General features: G+C 33.0%; 1 protein-coding gene across 1 annotated transcript; it reads right to left on the bottom strand.

Moving 5' to 3' along the window:
• Positions 1-8,717: 8,717 nt before the first annotated feature.
• On the bottom strand, positions 8,718-13,344 carry LOC115988663 (agamous-like MADS-box protein MADS2). The gene is made up of 6 exons (XM_031112254.1): positions 13,247-13,344; positions 13,008-13,144; positions 12,834-12,848; positions 10,463-10,524; positions 9,758-9,857; positions 8,718-8,837 (listed from the first exon to the last, which is right to left on the bottom strand). Exons 2-6 carry the CDS (start codon positions 13,131-13,133, stop codon positions 8,832-8,834), a joined length of 309 nt encoding a protein of 102 aa, XP_030968114.1. The 5' UTR covers positions 13,134-13,144; positions 13,247-13,344; the 3' UTR covers positions 8,718-8,831.
• Between the last annotated feature and the right edge of the window lie 8,718 nt (positions 13,345-22,062).

Genomic DNA, 22,062 nt, shown 5'->3' with positions numbered 1-22,062 from the left:
AAACCCATTCAAACCAGTTTCTACTGATACTCAAAACCCATAAACCCCAAGTTCTGAAACCATATACCCTCTAAACCAAAGCACCCAGATAAAACCAAACTATGATAAAATTCAATAAATATCAGACAAACCCATTAAAACTAGTTCCTGCTCATACACAAAACCCACAAACCCCAAGTTCTGAGACCATATACCCTCTTAACATGAAAATTTTTTAGATAAAACCACAAAGTACGGAAAACCCAGCAAATTTATCAGATAAACCAACATGATTTTGACAAACCCATCATCAATCATCCAAAAAATTTCACAAACATTCATCAAATATATCAAAATATAGGTTGTAACAAATTTGGGTTCAATAGGAAAGAAATTCCATTTAGGAAAAAACAAGAAAGTTGGTACTTTTCATTTTCAGGACACTTCAATCGATAACGACGACCAAGGAAGACAGCATCGATGTTTGCTCAATCAACAGAAAATGTTTTTTTTTTCCTTTAAATTCTGAAATTTATTATAAAAAAAGGAGACAAAACGTCGTTTTGGCTCAATTAATGGCAGGACAAATTGGGGTTTAACGGAGTACTAAATTGATAAAAATTGAAAGTTAGATGACTAAAATGAAAAAAAAAAAATGAAAGTTAGAGAGTTAGTTTTGCATTTTTGCTTAAAAATAAATTTAAAAGAGAAAAGTGAAATAATGGACGTCTAAAAATCAAAACCTAATGTACAATATACTCTTTCATCCTGTTTAACTTTTAACAAACATGAACAATAAAGGATATTAATATGGAAGCAGTATAGCGTTGTACGTGGTTCGGGATTTGTGATTGTGCGATAAAATAATGTGAAAGCATAGCATATTTATTATGAAAAAAAAATGCTGTTAGCATCACTTTTTCTTAACAACATTGGTGAGCTTCTCAATTAAAAAACACAAATGTGACTTCTGCATTATAAAAACACACAGTGGGGTTACTCTAATCTTTTAAAAGAGATATTGATAAAAAAAATCTATTAAAAGAAATTGCCAATGACTTTCGTCTTCATCTTCTTCTTTTATATTTTTTTATTAACTTTCCTTTCGCAAATTTCTAGTGAACGCATGTATAAATAAAGATAGGGTTCTACGCAAATGAAATCATATTTGTAACATTACACATTTGATGTGTTGATGCTATTATCTTAATCACATACTTGATCTTCCAAATTCAACCTAATCATTGGTGGAAGTTCCCTCCAACTTCTCATCACTTGTATTGTCCTTTTGTTGTGCTTGAAACCAACCCTTGGAAAATACTGGAGGGTGGGAGACGCTAATTAGGAAAAGAGATTATTCTTGTACTCAAAGTCTCTTCCTTTCCACATCCAAAATGCACGGTCATCGTAGTTCCCAAGGAGTGGAGAACATGAACCATAACAAGAATAGCTGCTGGTTGAAGTTGGACTTGTTTTTTGAGTCAAAGCAGTAAGATTGTTGAGACATTTTGGTATACTTCCTGAGATATGATTCAAAGCAAGGTCCAAAAGTTGCAGATTCCTTAGATGGCATAGATGTGAAGGAATGCTTCCAAATAAGTGATTAGATCGAAGGAAAAAGATAACTAAATTTGGATGGCTGCTCCCTAACCACATCGGTATTTGTCCCAACAAGTTTTCGTGTCCAAGATTTATAAATTTCAATTTAGTACAATTCTTCAAGGATGAAGGAATTTCCCCACTAAAACTATTGTTGCTTAAGTCAATTGTTTCAATCCTAAGTAGCAAGCCCATCGATCTTGGGATTTTCCCAAAAAAATGATTGTTTTCCAATTTGAGAATTTTCAATCCTTCAAGATGCATCCAACAATCAAGAAGCTCTCCTGATAATCGATTATTGGAGAGATCTAAAAAGAACAAAACTTCATTTCTGATTGCACATAGAGATTAGATTGGCTCTGAAAACATATTCTAGGAAAGATTCAAATGTGCCACTTTAAATAAAAATGATGGTATTTCACCTTCTAGATTATTTGAACTTAGGTCTATAAAGGGGAAATTGGAAATTTCCAATGAAAAATTTGGAATATGGCCACTGATATGGTTATTAGACAAAGCCAAAAATTGTAGTTGTGGAGAAAAGTCCCAATAGAAATGGGAAATGTTATCGAAAATTCCAGAATTAGAAATATCAAGCCAATAGCAATTTTTCCGAGTTTGAAGCCATTTTGGGAATTGAGGGTCTAGTTGGAAAGACCTTAAAGATATACTTTCTAATTGGAAAGGTGGAACCCAATTAGAGCTGAAGTTGAAAATCAATGAGCTATATGATAAGTCCAAAATCTTCAATTTCTTTAGTTTTGAGAAGTGGGTTTCAGAAATAACACCTTCAAATGAATTATTATCAAGACTCAAAGTCTCTAGGTTGGATTGTTTTTCCAAACTTTCAAGTATTGTCCCATTCAAATGATTGTTAAAAAGTGATGACACTCTCAATGATGGAAATGTTGAGAGATCAGGTAATTTTCCTGTGATTTGATTCCCACCTAAATACAAGATCTCTATTGAGTGTTGTGCACACCCAGTCAAGTTGTGAATAATTCCTAGGAATTTTTCGTTGAGATTGGCCCGCATGAGAGACAATGTTTTTAAATTACACATACCGCCAAAGGATTTTGGTATTCCACCTTCAAACTCATTATCATCGAGATAGAGATGTGCAAGAGACTTTATTTTTGCTAAAAGCATCAAGAATCATATCTTGGAATTGGTTACCAAAGAGATAGAGTTCAACAACACTAGTGTTGTAGTTGAACAACCACTCTAGTACTGAAGAAGAGGAAGTGAGACTGTTATAAGGGAGATAGAGAGCATCAAGAGAAGTCGAAGAATTAGCAAGAGGAACAGAGAAAATATTCGCAAGATTACAATTCTCCAAGAACAAGGATGTCAAGTAAGGAATTTTATTCACTATTTGGAGCCAATTGTTAAATTTGCTTAGGTTAATCCCACGCATGCCAAGTTATTTTAAAGAAGAAAGTTGACTAAGCCACTCTAGGTTTTTGGCGTTATTAAAATGATTGTAGCTAAGATCAAGATACTGCAACCTTGAAAGGTTTCCAAGCTGAAAAGAAATGTTTCTCCTGAAATTAGCATTTTGAACAACAAGGTGACTTAAGGAGGAGAGAGAAGCAATGGACTCTAATTAAAATCATTGAAACTCACATTCAAATAATTCAAATATTGCAAGTCAGTCAAGAATGGACTAAGTTTACCTCTCAAAGGTTCCAAGACTAAGAAATTAAGATTAAGCATGATTACGTGGCCTGTTTGGCTACTACAGCTAACCCCACTCCATTTGCAACAATCATTTTTCCTCTCTACAGTACTCCAAAAAGAAAGAAAGTCATAGTCATCAATAAGGTCTTCCTTAATTTTGAGAAGTGCTCGTTTCTCACGCTCTACACAGCTATGGTTACACTACAAAAAAATCGTCCTGTAATAACTAATTTAATAATTTATTGACAGCTTTAGTAAAACTCTTATTATTATTATTATTATTATTATTATTATTATTATTTTGTCTCCAGAGTTTCACGAGAAAATATATAACAACTGGTTTGCTTACCTCATAAATCAAATTAATACTTGATTATTCAGAGTGCTCAAAAGCAACACCCTCGGCAGCGGAGCAATGGGTCATATGAAAGTAGGTGAGAGTTTGTATAAGCCTCCACCACTCCCAAAAGCAGCAAGGTTCAACCCGAATTCCAATTCCAAGACGATTTTTTTGTAGTGTAACCATAGCTGCGTCAAGCGTGAGAGACAAGCACTTCTCAAAATTAAGGAAGACATTATTCATGACTATGACTTTCTTTCTTCTTGGAGTACTGCAGAGAGGAAAAAGGATTGTTGCAAATGGAGTGGGGTCAGCTGTAGCTGCCAAACAGGCCATGTAATCATGCTCAATCTTAATTTCTCAGTCTTGGGAACCTTTGATAGATAAACTTAGTCCATTCTTGATTGACTTGCAATATTTGAATTATTTGGATGTGAGTTTCAATGATTTTAATCAGAGTCCATTGGTTCTCTCTCCTCCTTAAGTCACCTTGATGTTCAAAATGCTAATTTCAGAAGAAACATTCCTTTTCAGCTTGGAAACCTTTCAAGGATGCAGTATCTTGATCTTAGCTACAATCATTTTAATAATGCCAAAAACCTAGAGTTGCTCAACTTTCTTTTTTAAAATAACTTGGCATGGGTGGGATTAACCTGAGCAAATTTAACAATTGGCTCCAAATAGTGAATAAAATTCCTTACTTGACATCCTTGTTCTTGGAGAATTGTAATCTTGCGAATATTTTCTCTGTTCATCTTGCTAATTCTTCTACTTCTCTTGATGCTCTCTGTCTCCCTTATAACGATCTCACTTCCTCTTCTTCAGTACTAGAGTGGTTATTCAACTACAACACTAGTGTTGTTGAACTCTATCTCTTTGGTAACCAATTCCAAGGTATGATTCCCGATGCTTTTAGCAAAATAAAGTCTCTTGCACATCTCTATCTCAATGATAATGAGTTTGAAGGTGGAATACCAAAATCCTTTGGCGGTATGTGTAATTTGAAAACATTGTCTTTCATGCGGGCCAATCTCAATGAAAAATTCCTAGGAATTATTCACAATTTAACTGGGTGTACACAACACTCAATAGAGATCTTGTATTTAGGTGGGAATCAAATCACAGGAAAATTACCTGATCTCTCAACATTTCCATCATTAAGAGTGTTATCACCTTTTAACAATCATTTGAATGGTACAATACTTGAAAGTTTGGAAAAACAATCCAACCTAGAGACTTTTGAGTCTTGAAAATAATTCATTTGAAGGTGTTATTTCTGAAACCCACTTCTCAAAACTAAAGAAATTGAAGATTTTGGACTTATCATATAGCTCATTGATTTTCAATTTCAGCTCTAATTGGGTTCCACCTTTCCAATTAGAAAGTATATCTTTAAGGTCTTGCCAATTAGGCCCTCAATTCCCAAAATGGCTTCAAACTCGAAAAAATTGCTATTGGCTTGATATTTCTAATTCTGGAATTTTTGATAACATTTCCCATTTCTATTGAGACTTTTCTCCACAACTACAATTTTTGGCTTTGTCTAATAACCATATCAATGGCCATATTCCAAATTTTTCATTGGAAATCTCCAATTTCCCCTTTATAGATCTAAGTTCAAATAATCTAGAAGGTGAAATACCATCATTTTTATTTAAAGCGGCACATTTGAATCTTTCCTAGAATATGTTTTCAGAGCCAATCTAATCTCTATGTGCAATCAGAAATGAAGTTTTGTTCTTTTTAGATCTCTCCAATAATCGATTATCAAGAGAGCTTCTTGACTGTTGGATGCATCTTGAAGGATTGAAAATTCTCAAATTGGAAAACAATCATTTTTTTGGGAAAATCCCAAGATCGATGGGCTTGCTACTTAGAATTGAAACAATTGACTTAAGCAACAATAGTTTTAGTGGGGAAATTCCTTCATCCTTGAAGAATTGTACAAAATTGAAATTTATTAATCTTGGACACAATAACTTGTCGGGACAAATACCGATGTGGTTAGGGAGCAGCCATCCAAATTTAGTTATCTTTTTCCTTCAATCTAATCACTTATTTGGAAGCATTCCTTCACATCTATGCCATCTAAGGAATCTTCAACTTTTGGACCTTGCTTTGAATCAGATCTCAAGAAGTATACCAAAATGTCTCAACAATCTTACTGCTTTGACTCGAAAAACAGGTCCAACTTAAACCATCAGTCATTCTTGTTATGGTTCATGTTCTCCGTTCCTTGGGAACTACAATGACCGTGCATTTTGGATGTGGAAAGGAAGAGAGTTTGAGTACAAGAATAATCTCCTTTACTAATTAGCGTCTCCCACCCTCCAGTAATTTCCAAGGGTTGGTTTCAAGCACAACAAAAAGACAATACAAGTGAAGAGAAGTTGGAGGGAACTTCCACCAATGATTAGGATGAATTTGGAAGATCAAGTATGTGATTAAGATAATAGCATCAACATATCAAATGTGTAATGTTACAAGTATGATTTCATTTGCGTAGAACCCCATCTTTATTTATACATGCGTTCACTAGAAATTTGAAAAAGGAAAGTTAATAAAAAAAATATAAAAGAAGAAGATGAAGACGAAAGTCACTGGCAATTTCTTTTAATAGATTTTTTTATCAGTATCTCTTTTAAAAGATTAGAGTAACCCCACTGTGTGTTTTTATAATGCAGTAGTCACATTTGTGTTTTTTAATTGAGAAGCTCACCAATGTTGTTAAGAAAAAGTGATGCTTACACACTAAAAAAAAGCGGGGCTATCCCAGCGTTTTCAAAACCGCTGAGATAGCCCCAAAAAGCACTGGGACAGGGTCAAAATTCCTATCCCGGCGTTTTTTTTTTCCTGGCGCTTCAAACTGCCGCACAGTGACAGTCAGTATAAGGTCGCCAGACCTGTACTAGCGCTTTTCAAAAGTGTCAGGAAAGGCATACACCCTATACCAGCACTTTTGAAAGTGCTGGAATAGGTACTACCCATTCCAACGCTCTCAAAAGCGCTAGTATAGGTCTTGAATGAATAAAATTAACCTTAAGTAAATTTCAGAAATGTGTAATGTCAGTGCCTCAAATTCATGATACGCATATATATAAATTTTTCTGAAAAAACAAAACTCCAGCCAACTATCCACCATGAGAAATCCTATTCCAATTACAAACTTCCAACTCATGAGAAGGGCTCGAGATGCCAGGATTTTTTTTTTCTTTTCTGTTATGCGGCTACATCAGTAACTTGTATGTAGAAATGCATATACTAACTCATCGAACAGGTTACTTCAAATGTATTTAATTTGCTAAATAAAATCCTTAATAAAGCCCAATAAACAAAAGAAAATCCATGTTATTTTCTAAAATATTTCACTCTTCATGTGGTCATCTCCTTGTATATAGCACGATCCATAATTCACTTTGCCTGAGGAACCTATATTTGAGGGCTACTTTGATATACAAGTTTACTTGGGAAAGCTCCTTTCCAAGTATTGAGCACATGCAATTCTCCAAATCTAGTCCTCTCCTTGTAAATGGCATGATCCTTAAGTCCTTTGCTCGAAAAACTTCTTATGTTTCTGAACAACTTTGATAGACAAGTTTACTTGAGAGAAGGTGCTTGAAAACCCAGGTCCACATACTTCCAAGAAATAGTTTTGTCCTTAACATGTTTGTGATTCAATCAAATAATGCTAACACACATCAAGCTCATTTCAGCCCCATCTAGATCGTCTAAATTCACTGAATCTCATATTTTTAGTTTTACACTTAGCTCCACAAAGAAAATCGAATTACAGCAAGAAATTCATCACTTTCTTGAAACATTTTCTTGCATCATTGCTTAATGAGTCAAATCAGGATACCAAAACAATTTTAGTCCCATACTCCTTTAGCTCCTTGGTGTCTCATGAGCATAAAGTTCACATCAATAAGCATGTTGCTCTCATATACATACTACTTGAAATATTTCTAGATAGCTCCTTTCTATAGCATAACTCTGGCATTAGCTAAGTGTAGAATTACACATCAAAAGTAAACTTTTATTACAGTAAGCACACCTAGATGGGAAAACCGTAATAACATATTAGACAAACAGCTCCAAAAGTGGGAGCCTTATGCACTAAACACAAGCTTATACAATTAGCTCCAAAAATCTAAATATAAAAGATTTGATAATCTGAAATACCAAACTTTGTTCACAACTCCATGAGTATAAATAATTTCATCAAATTTCTATAGCAAGCAATATAAACAGGGGCTCAGCCACAAAATACATATTAAAAACAATCATAAAAATTCAGTAAGCTGTTCTTTAAAATAAAAATAAATAAAACAAATAATACATTCATACCAGAAACAACTTTTCAAATTCACCACTGTTGTATCACATTGCTCAGCAAATTCATTAAGACACCTTTTTTTCTTATTTTATTATGTACAACTTTTTAAAAATTTCTTTCTTAAAAAAAAAAAACTTTTTTAAAATTTAAAGCCTCACCTTTTTAGGTACCTTAGTAATTTTGTTGAATTAATTTTATGCTTAAAATGTTACAAGATAAAAGTTACACTAATTTACCAAAACTAATCACAACTCACATATCTAAAAAATAAATGAATAAGTAAAAGAGTTATAAGATTACATAACAGAGTCGAAAAGAGAGAATGGTCTATAGTTGATCCAATACATATAAAATCATATTTTTGTTTTGTTTTGATTTAAGAATCACTATTTGGTGATATCGTTTGGCCGTTCTCCATTCAGATTTGGTGATATTTTGCTTAAATCCATTTTGATCCTGCGACATTTGGCTCTCCTCTACTCATATTAGGCAACGTTTGGGTCTGATATTCAAATTCTTCCATTTTCCCATGTTTACTGAACACAATTAGGCAATTAGACACTTCCACAATTAAATTAGGCATTTCTAATCTTTGTTTTTTAATAGAAATTATTTTTTTTTTAAAAAAATTCAAAAATCAAACACCCTTATCCACATATTAGCCACAAACGTACCCATTAAATCATCGTGGCACATTGACATGTTCAAAATGATGTAATTCACAATGAAATACAACTTTCTTTTTTAAAAAAAAAAAAAATTACACACAAATTGGGACAAATATTTCTAAGCAAACGTACCTCATATTTTTTTCTTCTCCCCAGTGTCACCAAGAGCTGGTTTCCATGGCATTTCCTGGTGCACCGACACGCCCTCTTCTGTCTTCGATGAACGATTTCAGACCTATTGATTATTAGACAATTAGAAATTGAAGAATTATAGTCCAAAGGAGAGAGAGAGAAGTGAGAAGAAAGGGTGCTTGGTTAGAAGGAAAATATATTACATACGCATGTATACTTACCAACACAAAAGATAGGATTATGCATTTATGCTATTAAAAATATAAATAAAATAAAAATTCACAAAATCAATCTACACTGTTAAAACGATCACATCAAATTGTCACGTCTTATTTTTTTCAAAATTGTATACAACATCAACAGCAGACAGGTACATATTATTTTGTGCATTACTTTTGTGTGAGCAAATTTTGTATCAATATAATCCCAAACAATATATTTCCTCACCAAATATACTATGTCTTTCTATTGTTCGTAAATTTCTCAAAAAGATATATAAATGTGTCAGGGAACCAAAGAAAAAATTGTCGTTTAAAATAAAATAAAATCATTAGATTCAGCTAAAATAACAGATTTTGTATTTTTGTGGACAAACCTTCGATTACAAATAATCCCTTGTGGTTTTGCCTTATCACGACTTTGTTCCACAAAATCTTTTAACTTTTACATAATTACATTACATTGATCCCCCATAGGATTTGAACAGCAATTTAAAGGAGTTGAACTAAATTATGTTAAAACGCTTTGTTAATTTTTATTTATTTTTATTATATATTTCAATAATTACAATAAGGAAATAAGATTTAAATCTCAGACGTTTTTGTTGAAAAAATTAGAAACTACTAATTGAGCTACAAAACTCTTTATTAAAAAATAATATTAATAAAACTAAACAACATAGGGTAAATGTAATTTCCCAAGAAGAAAATTTTAAAATTTACTCAATTTCTGCACATCACAAAATATAAAATGTGTCAAGCAGTAAAACATGCTTATGCAACGCATTAATATAAATTTAATTACCTTAGTGGACCTGGCTTGTTTCAAGGCTGAGTCCAATTGCCGCTCAAGCCTCTCAAGGTCATTTGTGTTTAATGGGCCCAAATCTTCCCCAAGAAGGTTTCTGAAGGACCAGGGAGAAACCTTTCATGAGTGAATGCACTTGTGTGGTAGAACAGCTGAGCTCATAAACAAAGGATGCCACAGTATTTCTAATCCAATGCTAAAGCTATAATTTTTTTTGGGATACTTATATTTTAAACCCTATAATTTAGGAGTGAAAAAAAATTTTGTATTTTCAAGGATATCAAATTATAATTTATAATTTCAAAAAGTAACAAATTAAACCTTCAAATATTGTAAAGTCACAAAGTAAACCATCAGGCTGTATTAAACTTCAAACACAATACCGTTCCACTAAAATGGCTTGAGATTTGATTTTTAATTTTTTGAACTTTAGGGTTAATTTGTTAATTGTGAAACTAAAAGGTTTATTTTTTATTTTTTTGTTAATGTCATGATTTAATGTCACTTTTGAAACTATAAGATTTACTTTGTTACACGGGTTTAAGGTTTAAAATGTAATATATATATATATATATATTTTTTTTTTTTTTTTTTTTTTTTCCATTTTACACCTTTACCCAAAGAAATCATCTATCTCAATCATTTTATAACAGCACCAAATAAAAACACTAACCAAATTTAATTTTTCTAAACAATAATTACCTCTGAGTTTGTTGTAGGGACTCAAACCTAGCTTTCAGTTTCAAGTACTCCCGGTAACTGATCTGTTACATTACATGATGACAGTGATATTAAAATCACAAACTGAGGCATAGTACAATGTTTAGACAAAACACCAAAATTTATTTAGTTTATACTTTATAATTTATACCATATATTAGATACTCAAAAAAAAATTGACATCCATATTTGCCACATTCTAACAGTAAGACAACAAACCAGAAGAACACTTGGTTGCAGTCCATCCAACAATCCTACGGACACACTCAGTTTAATATATTGCTAATTAAATTGTTTACTAATGATGGAAGCAATATCATTTTCACATAGACTGTGCTAATGTGCAGTCTATGCACATTAGCTAGTTTTCTTGTTTGTAGGTGTTAAGGCTGTGAAATCTTGAGGGCAAAATGGCCCATAAACTGTGCTAAACATGATGCTCATTCAATAAGAGGCTAAGAGCAAAGATTTCAATATTTTTTCTTGGTCCAAAAAATGTCTAAAGATAACTTTGTTGATCTTTTGTAATAAAGGAATTTTAGACATGAAGGAAGTGATAAACCATTTCCTTGTGATTAATTTTGATTGAATTGCCAATTGTGAGTCTAGATTATGCATTTATGCACTTTAAGTCTTTGCACTCCCATGTCCTATAGTGAAGTTATCATCTTCTAGCAAGTTAATATGAGAGTCCTCTCTTCTCCTAATAAGATTTTATCCTATCATCTATTTGCTTAAGGAAAATTGACTTTTTTTGGGGGCAAATACTAAAGAGCATTTTGACTTTAAAAAGAGGGAGGGGGTATGGGTATTAAAGTCATTACATAAACAAAAGCTTTTGATGATTTTGGTAATTTCCTACTTCAACTTGTGGTTTGATAAACATATGGAGTTGCATGTAGTGCACTTATTAGACAATCCTTTGAGTCTTTGAAATTCTACATGTAGCTCTGCTGATATGTGCCAGTTAATACAAAAGTTATAGCAATATCAATAGGCCAAAGTCTAGGAGGCTTTTGGTCAACTTGAGATTGAAAGTTAATAAAAATTTCCCTAATAGTCTGTATGAAAATATTAATTAAACATATGCTTAAGAATATTAATGTGAATTTGTTTGTTGCACTTTTGAAACTAATAAAAAATACAAACCAACTCTCTATTTGAAAATTTGTTCTACATGGCATTGTGCATATCCTTATGAATTTTGTAAAAAAAAAAAGAAAAAAAAAAGGCATTGCCTATACTTGATTCATTGTTTTAAGTATTTGGTTGGTGATACATCTTAACATCTTTTCACATGTTATAGAGAGAACAACGTCGTCAAAATGGGGAAGTTTCTATATCCAAGGGATTTGAATCAAACTAAAAGGATCTATGAGGTAAAAAGAATTATAAGAAGACGAGATGCTTTGTGTGAGTTCCTATTGATTTTCTCATTTTGTATTATGTAGTTTTTATAATAAAAAAATTATGGATTCTCTGCACATTAGCTAGTTTTCTTGCTTGTAGCTGATTTTTTTTTTTTCTTTTTTCTTTTCTACTCTTCTGTTTCATTTCAGTACGTACCCTGTGTATTGGAATTGCAGAGATATTTACCTATCAAAAAAGAGTTATGTAGATTTTATTATTGGGATATGTGTGGGATAGGATACTTTTAAAAAAAAAAAATGGCGGATAGGATACCAAAGATTTGCTAAAATTATGATTGATCTGTCTTTAGCAAATTTATTTTATTCTTTTTCATGTAGGGATTGCAATGCTAGATTTTCTCCCAATGTTTATTTATATAGGTAAAGAAAAGCCATCTTCTGTACTGCATTTTTTGAAACTTTCTTAGATGGTTAAAAGCTGCATGAACTGAGATAATACAATCTCCTTGTGTATTAAATCAATATCTGTCTTAGGATTTTATGGAATGCAATTACGAAGCATACCACCTCCAACCCACCCACCCCCCCCCCCCCGCCTCACCAAATTATCTTTTAATATTTTTTAAAGTCTTGAACTGCCTTGTCATGTTGATTAATGTACTCAGAAAATGTGGTGTTAGGGTTTTTTTTTTTTTTTTTTCTTCACTTGTTAAAAGTTGCAACTATGAGTTGAAAGAAATTCTAGTTTTTTTTTTAACTTTTCTAATCTTATAATTAGATATGGAAGTATGAATTGAAAGTAATTGTCGTTTTTTATGTTCAACGGGCAGTATTACAAAGTCATTCCTAAACATGTGTTTCATATTTCATTTTCAAGATTTCACAGCCTTAACACCTACATATAAAACATAAAGTGATGAACTTTACATGCAATTCTCATACTTAAAATTAAACCCATGAAGAAAACATAGAATAGAACATACCCAGAAGCCATTATACTGGAACTAACACGTAATTTGAGAAACCCACCTCGTAAACAACAAGAATTAGCCAAAGAAACCATAAAAATCAACAAAACAACAAAAGCAAACTCAAACGCAGAGAATATCTTTTCAAGACATGAGAAAAAAAAAAAAAGTAACAAAAGTAAGCAGTACCATCATAAGCACACTTCTTGAGCATCTTTTCAAGAATTTTGAGCCATGTTGGATCATCATCAACAACGAGAACCGGAGACCGGCCGGGAAGGATTCGCTCCGAGGAGAAGAGAAGCCGTTCTCCATGAAAGAAAAAGCTAAAGAATCAATTGAAAAAAAAAAAATTACTCAAATACTATATATCGGAAATGGGAAAAAGAAGAAAAGAAAATAAAAGATTAGAAAGATGATTGATTTACCAGTGAGATGAAGAATTTTAGTCCAAAGGAGAGAGAGAGAAGTGAGAAGAATGGGTGTTTGGTTAGAAGGAAAATGAGTGGAGAGGGAAAGGGGAGAACGGCTGCTGTTGAAGTGAGAGACAAATGCTGAAAAATAGGGCTAGTAGGGTTATAAAGCAAACCCAAAACGACGTAGTTTTGGTAATAAGAAGAAGAAGAAAAAAAAAAAAAAAAAAAAAAAGCCTCACCATGGGCCGAGTGGTGGGAATTGGCGTGTCCTTGCCGCTAGAATACCTTAACAAAGGTAGCATGTGGGTGGTTCATAGAGGCAGCACTCTCAGCTTTTGGCTGGATAATCGGACATGTAAAGGTCCTATTCGTAGCCTCATTCATGGTCTTTTAACCCGTGAAGCAAGCCAATGGAAGATCAAAGATGTTTTGGTAAATGGAGGTTGGGATTGGAATAGAATCCCCTTTGAGTTTACTCTTGAAATTAAAGAGATCATTCAAGCTATTCCAATTTCCTTTGGGGATGGAGGAAGGGACAGGTTAGGATGGAGAGGTAATGCTAGGGGTTGTTTTGACCTCAAGAGTGCCTATTCCTTTACGAGGGAGGTGGTTGATGTGGAAGCTGCTGGTTGTTTAGATGCTAGTTGGATATGGAAGTTAGATACTCTCCCTAGAATTAAGACTTTTCTTTGGAGATGCCTTCATAATAGCATAGGAGTTAAATCTTGCCTTGGTAGAAGAGGTTTTGTGGAGGATGAAGGGTGTCCTTTGTGTCAAAGAGAGCCGGAAACCATTTTACATGCCCTTAGAGATTGTCCAAGGGTAAAGCATACTTAGAGTCAGCTGGGAGTGAAGGGAAATAATAGTGATTTTTGGAGGAGTGATCTGCATAAGTGGCTGCATAACAATGGGAAAGTGAGAAGTAGTCTTATTCAAGGAAAGCCACCTTGGAGCATCTTGTTTAACTTTGCTATGTGGTGCATTTGGAAGAGCAGGAACTCTTTTGTTTTCAGCAGGAAGAGCCCTAATCCGAACCTGTATAGGGAGATCTCCAACCAAGCAGAAGAGTTTATGTTTTGTGTCTCATCTCCTCGCAATCCTGTCCGAAGGATGAACAAGAGAATCAAATGGGAGAAGCCGCCCATAGGATGGAAAAAATTGAACACTGATGGTTCGATTAATGGGGGTATGGAGCAGGCGGGCTATGGAGGGGTAGTGAGGGATGAGCATGGGAATTGGGTTACTGGTTTCACTAGGCATATAAGAATAACTGATATTTTTGCTGCTGAATTGTGGGGGTTGAGGGATGGTCTTTTGCTGTGTAGAAGATTGAATATTCCTTGTCTTATTGTTGAGATAGATGTCAAAGTGATTATGGATGTCATGAAGAACTCTGCTTATGTAAATCAGATTATATCTCCCATTTTGGACGACTGTAGGCAACTGATGACCGGATTCCAGCAAGTTCAGTTGAAGCATTGCTACCGTCAAGCTAACCGTTGCGCTGATTTGATGGCTAGACTAGGAGCTAATCAAGAGCAAGAGTTTTTGTTGTTTTCAAGTCCACCTATGGGCTTAGCTAAAACATTGGAGGATGATAGTTCCGGTGTTGTATTTAACAGACTTTGTTCTGTTTCAGTTGTAGTTTGTTGAGTTTTTCTATGAAATCATCTTTTACCAAAAAAAAAAAAGACCTGTAACTTTTTGATATAATTTGTACAATTAGGTTTATGAACATATTTTATAAAATAAATATTTCATAAATAGTAATATTTAATCTTTAATACATAAATATTTTAAAAATAGTAATATTTAATATTTATATTTAATAAAAATAGTAATATTTAATATTTTCTTGATTAATAAGATTAAATATAATACTTCAAATTAATAAAATAAATTATATTAATTAATAAAAATATTTTTTAATAATTCAATTTAACAAAATTTAATTTAATTTAATACTTCAAATTAATTTAATATACTTTAATATAATACTTCAAATTAATAAAATATAATTCCTCACTAAAAATTAGTAAAATATAATGTAATAGCTAAAAAAAATGTAAGATGAGACTCGATGACCAAAAATATTAAAATATAATTCAATATTTTAATTGAGTTGGATATATAAAACTCATTTATCCATTAAAACTCATTTAACTAATTACTTATAACCCAAACCTAACCCAACCCAATTATTATGGGTAAACCTCAACCCACCCAATTACCAAAATATCAAAATTACCCAAATGCCCCTAAAGTGTAAATAACCAAAGTACTCTAAAATCTTTGAAAATGACCAAAATACCCCCAAATTTCAAAATTACCAAAATAACCACGAAACCTACAAAATATCCCCTAAATCCAAAAAAATGACCAAAATATCCCCAAAACCTAAAAATGACCAAAATATCCCAAAACCCAAAAATGACCAAAATACCCCCCAAAACCTAAAAATTACCAAAATACCCCTAAAGAGTCTTTAAATGACCAAAATACCCCCTGAAACCTGAAAAATGACCAAAATACCTCCGAAACCGAAAAATTACCAAAATAATCACGAAACCTACAAAATGACCAAAATACCCCGGAACCCATAAAATGACCAAAATAACCCCAAAACAAAAAAATTACCAAAATACCCTTGAAACCAAAAAAATGACCAAGATACCCTCGAAACATAGAAAATAACGAAAATACCCATGAAACCCAAAAAATGACCAAAATACCCCCAAAATCCAAAAAAAAAAAAGTCCAAAATACCCCTGAAACCTAAAAAACTACCAAAATACCTTTGAAACTTAAAAAATGGCCAAAATAACCTCGAAGCCTAAAAATTAACCAAAGTAACCCCGAAACCTAAAAATAGCCAAAATAACCCTGAAGCCTGAAAATTGACCAAAATAACCTAGAAACCTAAAAATGATCGAAATACCCCCGAAACCTTAAAAATGGCCAAAATAACCCTAAAGCCTGAAAATTGACCAAAATAACCTAGAAACCTAAAAATGATCAAAATACCCTCAAAATCTAAAAAATTATCGAAATACCCTCAAAACCTTGAAATGAACTAAAATACCCCCTGAAACCTAAAAAATGACCAAAGTACCCCTGAAACCTATGTATGACCAAAATAACCCCTAAACCTTAAAATGACCAAAATATTCTCAAAACATAAAAAATGACCAAAATACCCCGAAACCTATAAAATGACAAAAATGCCTCTTAAAACTATAAGTTGATAAAAATACACCCTAAACCTACAAATTTACCAAAATCCCCCCTAAAACTAAAAAATGACCAAAATACACCCTAAACATAACAAATGACCAAAATACCCCCTAAACCCCTATTTTGGTAATTTTAGAGGCTTCGGGTGTATTTTGTTCATCTTATAGGATTAGTGGTATGTTGGTCATTTTAGATATTTTGAAGGGTATTTTGGTCGTTTTATAGGTTTAGAGGTATTTTGGTCGTTATAGGTTTAGAGGTATTTTGGTCGTTTTGGTCATTTTTAAGGTTTTGGGGGATATTTTGGTCTTTTTTTTGGATTTTAGGGGTATTTTGGTAATTTTTAGATTTTGGGATACTCTTTCTAAATTTCTTAAAAATTCTGGCATAATACTCTAAATAAATAAATAAATTTCTATAAACTTTGGAACTATAATTTATTTTTAAAAGAATAATGTTAATAATTTTAATGAATCTATATAAGCTTGCACCTCTGGATATATAGACGTGGATTCTCAAAATAAACATGGATTCTTAAAATAAATAAAATTACATAGACATGGGATGGGATACCACTCTTAAAATTTCTAGAAACCTTTGGTCAGTTTGAATAATTTTTTAAGCTTATTGAAAATCTAGCATAAATGTTTCACTTCAAGCAAATTATGTTAATAAATTTTTTTTTTATAGATAGATAGAGGGGGATAGGGGGTGGGATTCTAACTATGGACTTGCATGGGACACCATAGCTAATGTCATTTATTAAAAAATTATATTAATAACTTAAATATACACAAAAGTTCACAATAATTTTATAATATTCCTAAATTAGCCTACTACCATAGACATTAAGTGAGTGTTTGGATTCACGTTTGCGTTTGTGTTTTTCTTTTTCTTTTTTTTTACTTATTTTTTGCTTTTTGAGACAAATAACACTGTTTATCACTGTTCACAACACTATTCATGCACTATTTACGCACTGTTCACACACAGTTCACAGGACCCACAGCCACTCTATTCAGAAAAAATATTAAAAATGGGTCCCACGGTACTATTTACATATTTAAAAATTATTTTGCTACAGTATTTTCAGTTTTTAGTTTCAGCAAAAATAAGTTGTATCCAAACAAACCCTAATTATTCAAAAAACACTAAGGCTATGTTTGGTAACAGTTTTTGTTTTCTATTTTTAAAAACTTGTTTTTGGGAATATAAAGAAAAAAAATTTATTGTATTTTTGAAATCAAAAACATGTTTGGTTAGTTGAAATTTAAAAAATAGTTTTTTGAAGAAAAAAAAAAAAAATATATATATATATATATATTCTTATTAGGATTTGAACTCTAATGCTAACTAAATGAGACAGATTCATAAAATCAAATGCATGTTTTCTTTGACTTTTGAAAACCAGAAACTGAAAATAGTCTTTTGCATGTTTTCAGTTTCCTTCACTATACGTTTTTAGATCTCCGTAAGCTAGATTGTTTAACCTAATTAATTAACCAAGTGAATACTTAGGTTTATTATTCAAATCTAGGTTAAAACTGTGATGCCCCAATTTGATTGATTGTGTGATGTGTGCGGGTGTGTGATGAGTCCCACATCGAGTATTTACTGGGTTGAACTGGGCTTTATTAACAACTACAAGGAGTCTCAATTGTGACTAGTCCTTTTGAGGTATAACGCAGATGTGGCTAGCGCTTTTTCTTGGGTCGTTACATATGGTATCAGAGCCGGCCCGGTAATCCCGTGTGGGTTCAGAGACATTACCCCACAAAGTGGGCCCTAACGAGGACGTTAGGGATTTAAGTGGGGGAGATTGTGATGCCCCAATTTGATTGATTGTGTGATGTGTGTGGGTGTGTGATGAGTCCCACATCGGGTATTTACTGGGATGAACTGGGCTTTATTAACAACTACAAAGAGTCTCAATTGTGACTAGTCCTTTTGAGGTATAACGCAGATGTGGCTAGCACTTTTCCTTGGGTCGTTACTAAAACAATAAAGTCATATCATATAAAGCAGCAGAAAATAAATAACACAAAAATTTGATGACCAAGGAAAATCAAACCGGTAAAAAATCTAGGGAGGATTTAACCTAGCTATTCTCAAGGTAAAACAAATCCACTATGAAAGAATTGAAGTTTTTATAATAAGACTTAGACCTCTAATATCCTATTGCTACCTCAAGTAGAAAACTTACTACCACGACCACGTAACAGCTCTGAGTCCACGGACTACTTCTTTCCTTGATCTACTGCAACCACAAGTTCTCCTACTTGTAACTTTGAGACTCCACAAAAAGGTTTCAAATTTTTTTAAAATTCTTTATGTAACAACTAAAGTGATCTCCAAGTTCTTGACATGGATCTTGATAACCCTAAGTGTGTATGAAGGTAAACACCTCTAGATCTCACAAGAGATTCAACACATAGCACATCAACAACCTCTAAAACGTAATTAGGGTTTTTCCTTTTATACTTGAAGTAAAATATAAAACCTTACACGTCAAACTGAGCTTGGACTGAGTTGGAAATTCTGCAGAAAAAAATAATCAACATGAGGTTCGATCGATCAAGCCTTGCAAATTTAGCCAATAAATCCTGCAATTCACTTGATTCCAACTTTACAAATAAACACACTTTGAGCAGCCTACATCTAGACTCTAAGTTTTGATCATGGTTTGCCAACACATTACAAATTGAAGTTCAAATACAATTAGTTCCTAAAGTCTTAGAACCTAACAAACTTCCCATTTGGCAATCTGTGACAAAATACATCACAAAACTAAAATGCTCAAAGTTACAAACAGCCCTTTAAAAATTAACATGCCCAAAAACAATTCAACCAAACTACTATCTATCAATTGCTAGTGTAGACAGCAACACGACTAAATAAACTTGTATATTCCTGAAACACTTAACAAACACATAAACGCATGTGTGGAAAATATAAGTAAAACAAAAGTAAATTCTTGATTTCATAAAACAGAAAATAAAAGACATATACCATGAATAACGTCATAATATAAATCAATAACCAATGTATTTCATGTGAAACAAGAAACAAGAAAAAAAACATAAAACATAATGTCTCTCCTAACATATATAACCCATAAAAAATAAATACATCATGAGCCAAAATAAAAGAAATACATCAAGAATCTCCTAGATACAATCTATGTACCCCAAAACAAAAACTCATTCCCCCTATCTCCATGAACAATACGTACTCCCCCTTTTTGTGACGAATTGCCAAAGGGCAATCAATGCTCATCATCAAAAGGAGGTGGTGGAGGAGACTGTCGAATACTCACCAAATTAGCACGTAGAGCCTGAAGCTCCACAAGCACATCCACTAAAATCTGTCCATGCGCCGCCTAAATGGTCATAACAGTGTCCAGCATACTCCGTAGAGAAGCATCACTCGAAGAAGATGGTGGAGGATTTATAGCGGTGGTGGGATCGACAAACTCTTCAGCAGATGGATCACCAGATGGAGGAGGCTGAGATGCATCACCTGTGGAAGACTCGACTCTAGGGCATTTAGAGCTAGCTTTCATCTGAGCTGCTATTTGCCTAAGAAATGTGGCATCTATGGGAGCAATGATATGGACAGGCTCGAAAGCAGGAAAATCCTCTAATCCTAAATGTAACAAAACCCTATGAATAAAGACCAGAAAGAAAAGACCATGTGATTTATAACTACTCCTATGAACCTCAATTAGAGATTGAATGAAAATAGTAGGAAAACTCATAGGAGCATCCTTCACAACGGCATACAAAAATGCACATCTCTCAATAGGAATGGTGTGCAAGTAAGAGATAGGCCAGATAGAATGACAAGCAATTCGAAAAAACAGATAATTAAGCTCAGTAAGCTCATGAGTAGTGATACAAGGATCGGAACCCCATCTAATGGTAGTATTGGTAATGTGAGACATGATCTCATCAAGGGGAGGGGCCTCAGAGTAGGGATAGACGGGTTGTCGTACTAAAGGTACACCAAGAGCAGATGCCACTACCTGAGGTGTAATGACATACTCTTCACCCCTTATCCAACTCATCACATATTGAGTATTGGAATCATTGAAGTGGACAGAGAGGTTTGAATAGAACTCTCTAATCAAGGTAGCAGGAGGAAGGTGCTCAATGTCCATAAGAGGTAACCAACCCCGACTCTCAAAATTCCTACGTATCTCAGGGTCTAACTCATCTAGGATAACTTTTCTCTCAACCTACACAAATCTATAGATATAGAGTTTCTCATAGTTCTCTTGGTTTTTCTCAAACCGAAACCTATCACTCTAAAAAACAGGGTTAGAGGAAGAGGAGATTTTCTTATTTGCTCTAGTTTTCCTAACCATGATGCTAAGAGATAGGAATGAAAGGAAAACAGAAACAAAGAAAGAAACACAAGGGTAGACTGCATTAGAGTGGGTTAGATCACAAAAATCTCAATAAATAACAATCTATATGATGCATGTAATGAATGCACATATGATGCATGCTCTAATGCATTGAAATTTGTTCAAATTTACTTCATAAACCATCAATTGACTTAAACATAGAGTTTTAGAGCAAAAACCCCAATTTTTGAAAAACCCAATTTCAAAAAATAAACCAAATTGAGCAATTAATCATCATACTAGTTGAGAAACATCATATAATGAAGTAATCAATCAATTACACAAGTCAATTTTACCAATTTAAGCCCAATTGAACAAAATCCCCAATTTCACAAAGTTTCAAGCCCTAGAATTTCAAAATTTTCAAATTCACAAAATTAATCAAATTAATGCATGAGGATCATGTTTAAACCATCTAAAGACAAAAACCCAATGATCAAATGTGAATAAAAACAACCCAAAATTCAAAAAACCCAAAAATCATTAGTCCGAAAATTCTAAGGAAAATGCATGAAAAATGTGATTTTAATGAAAAAGGAAGGGTATTTAGGTCTTACTTGCACTTGAAGACAAAAACACTTGAGAAATTTTAGGAAGAAAACGACAAAATAGGCTTAGATTGGATCGGTCAGCGTAGAACATTGAAAAAGCTTTTGAAAATAAGGTTTGAGAAGTGTGAAGAACACGTGAGAGGAAAACCTTTTTAAAAACTCACAGTTCAAATTTCGATTGGTCAAAAATTAGATTCGATCGATTGAAAAGCAGTTTCAATCGATCTAGCATCAATCGAGCACCAATCGAGCCAAGCAGATTCAAACCTAAACTTTTATCGCATCTTCGATCGATCGAGCAACAGTTTTTGATTGGTTGAAAATCTGGAAAACTCAAAATTTTGAAAGACTGAGCAATTTAATGCAGAAACTCCTTAAAACACAGTGTTTTATGAATGAAATGCATGAATATGAGATTAAGAGTTTTTCAAAAACACTTGGATTCAACCCAAATCTTCCAAAAATAAGTTTTTCAATCAATTTGTCCTCAAAAACTCAACCATAAAACACATTTTGCATTAAAATCAAGGAATATATAATCTTAGATGGCCAAAACAAATTCACACACAGTATCATGTACTAAGTTTAGCAAAGAATAACTTGTGTAGTGTGTGCAACTAATAATAGCTTGAGAT

Source organism: Quercus lobata, chromosome 5 (genome assembly GCF_001633185.2).
Source record: "Quercus lobata isolate SW786 chromosome 5, ValleyOak3.0 Primary Assembly, whole genome shotgun sequence".
NCBI lineage: Eukaryota > Viridiplantae > Streptophyta > Magnoliopsida > Fagales > Fagaceae > Quercus > Quercus lobata.
This window is presented reverse-complemented; position numbering and strand designations above follow the sequence as displayed.

Bases quoted from the DNA above. Each gene is read 5' to 3' on its own strand.
- LOC115988663 (XM_031112254.1), bottom strand. From the start codon at position 13,133: ATGGAGAACGGCTTCTCTTCTCCTCGGAGCGAATCCTTCCCGGCCGGT. The intron at 9,858-10,462 runs GTAATTATTGTT...CTGGTCCTTCAG, and splicing joins TCCCTACAACAAACTCAGAG to AAACCTTCTTGGGGAAGATT.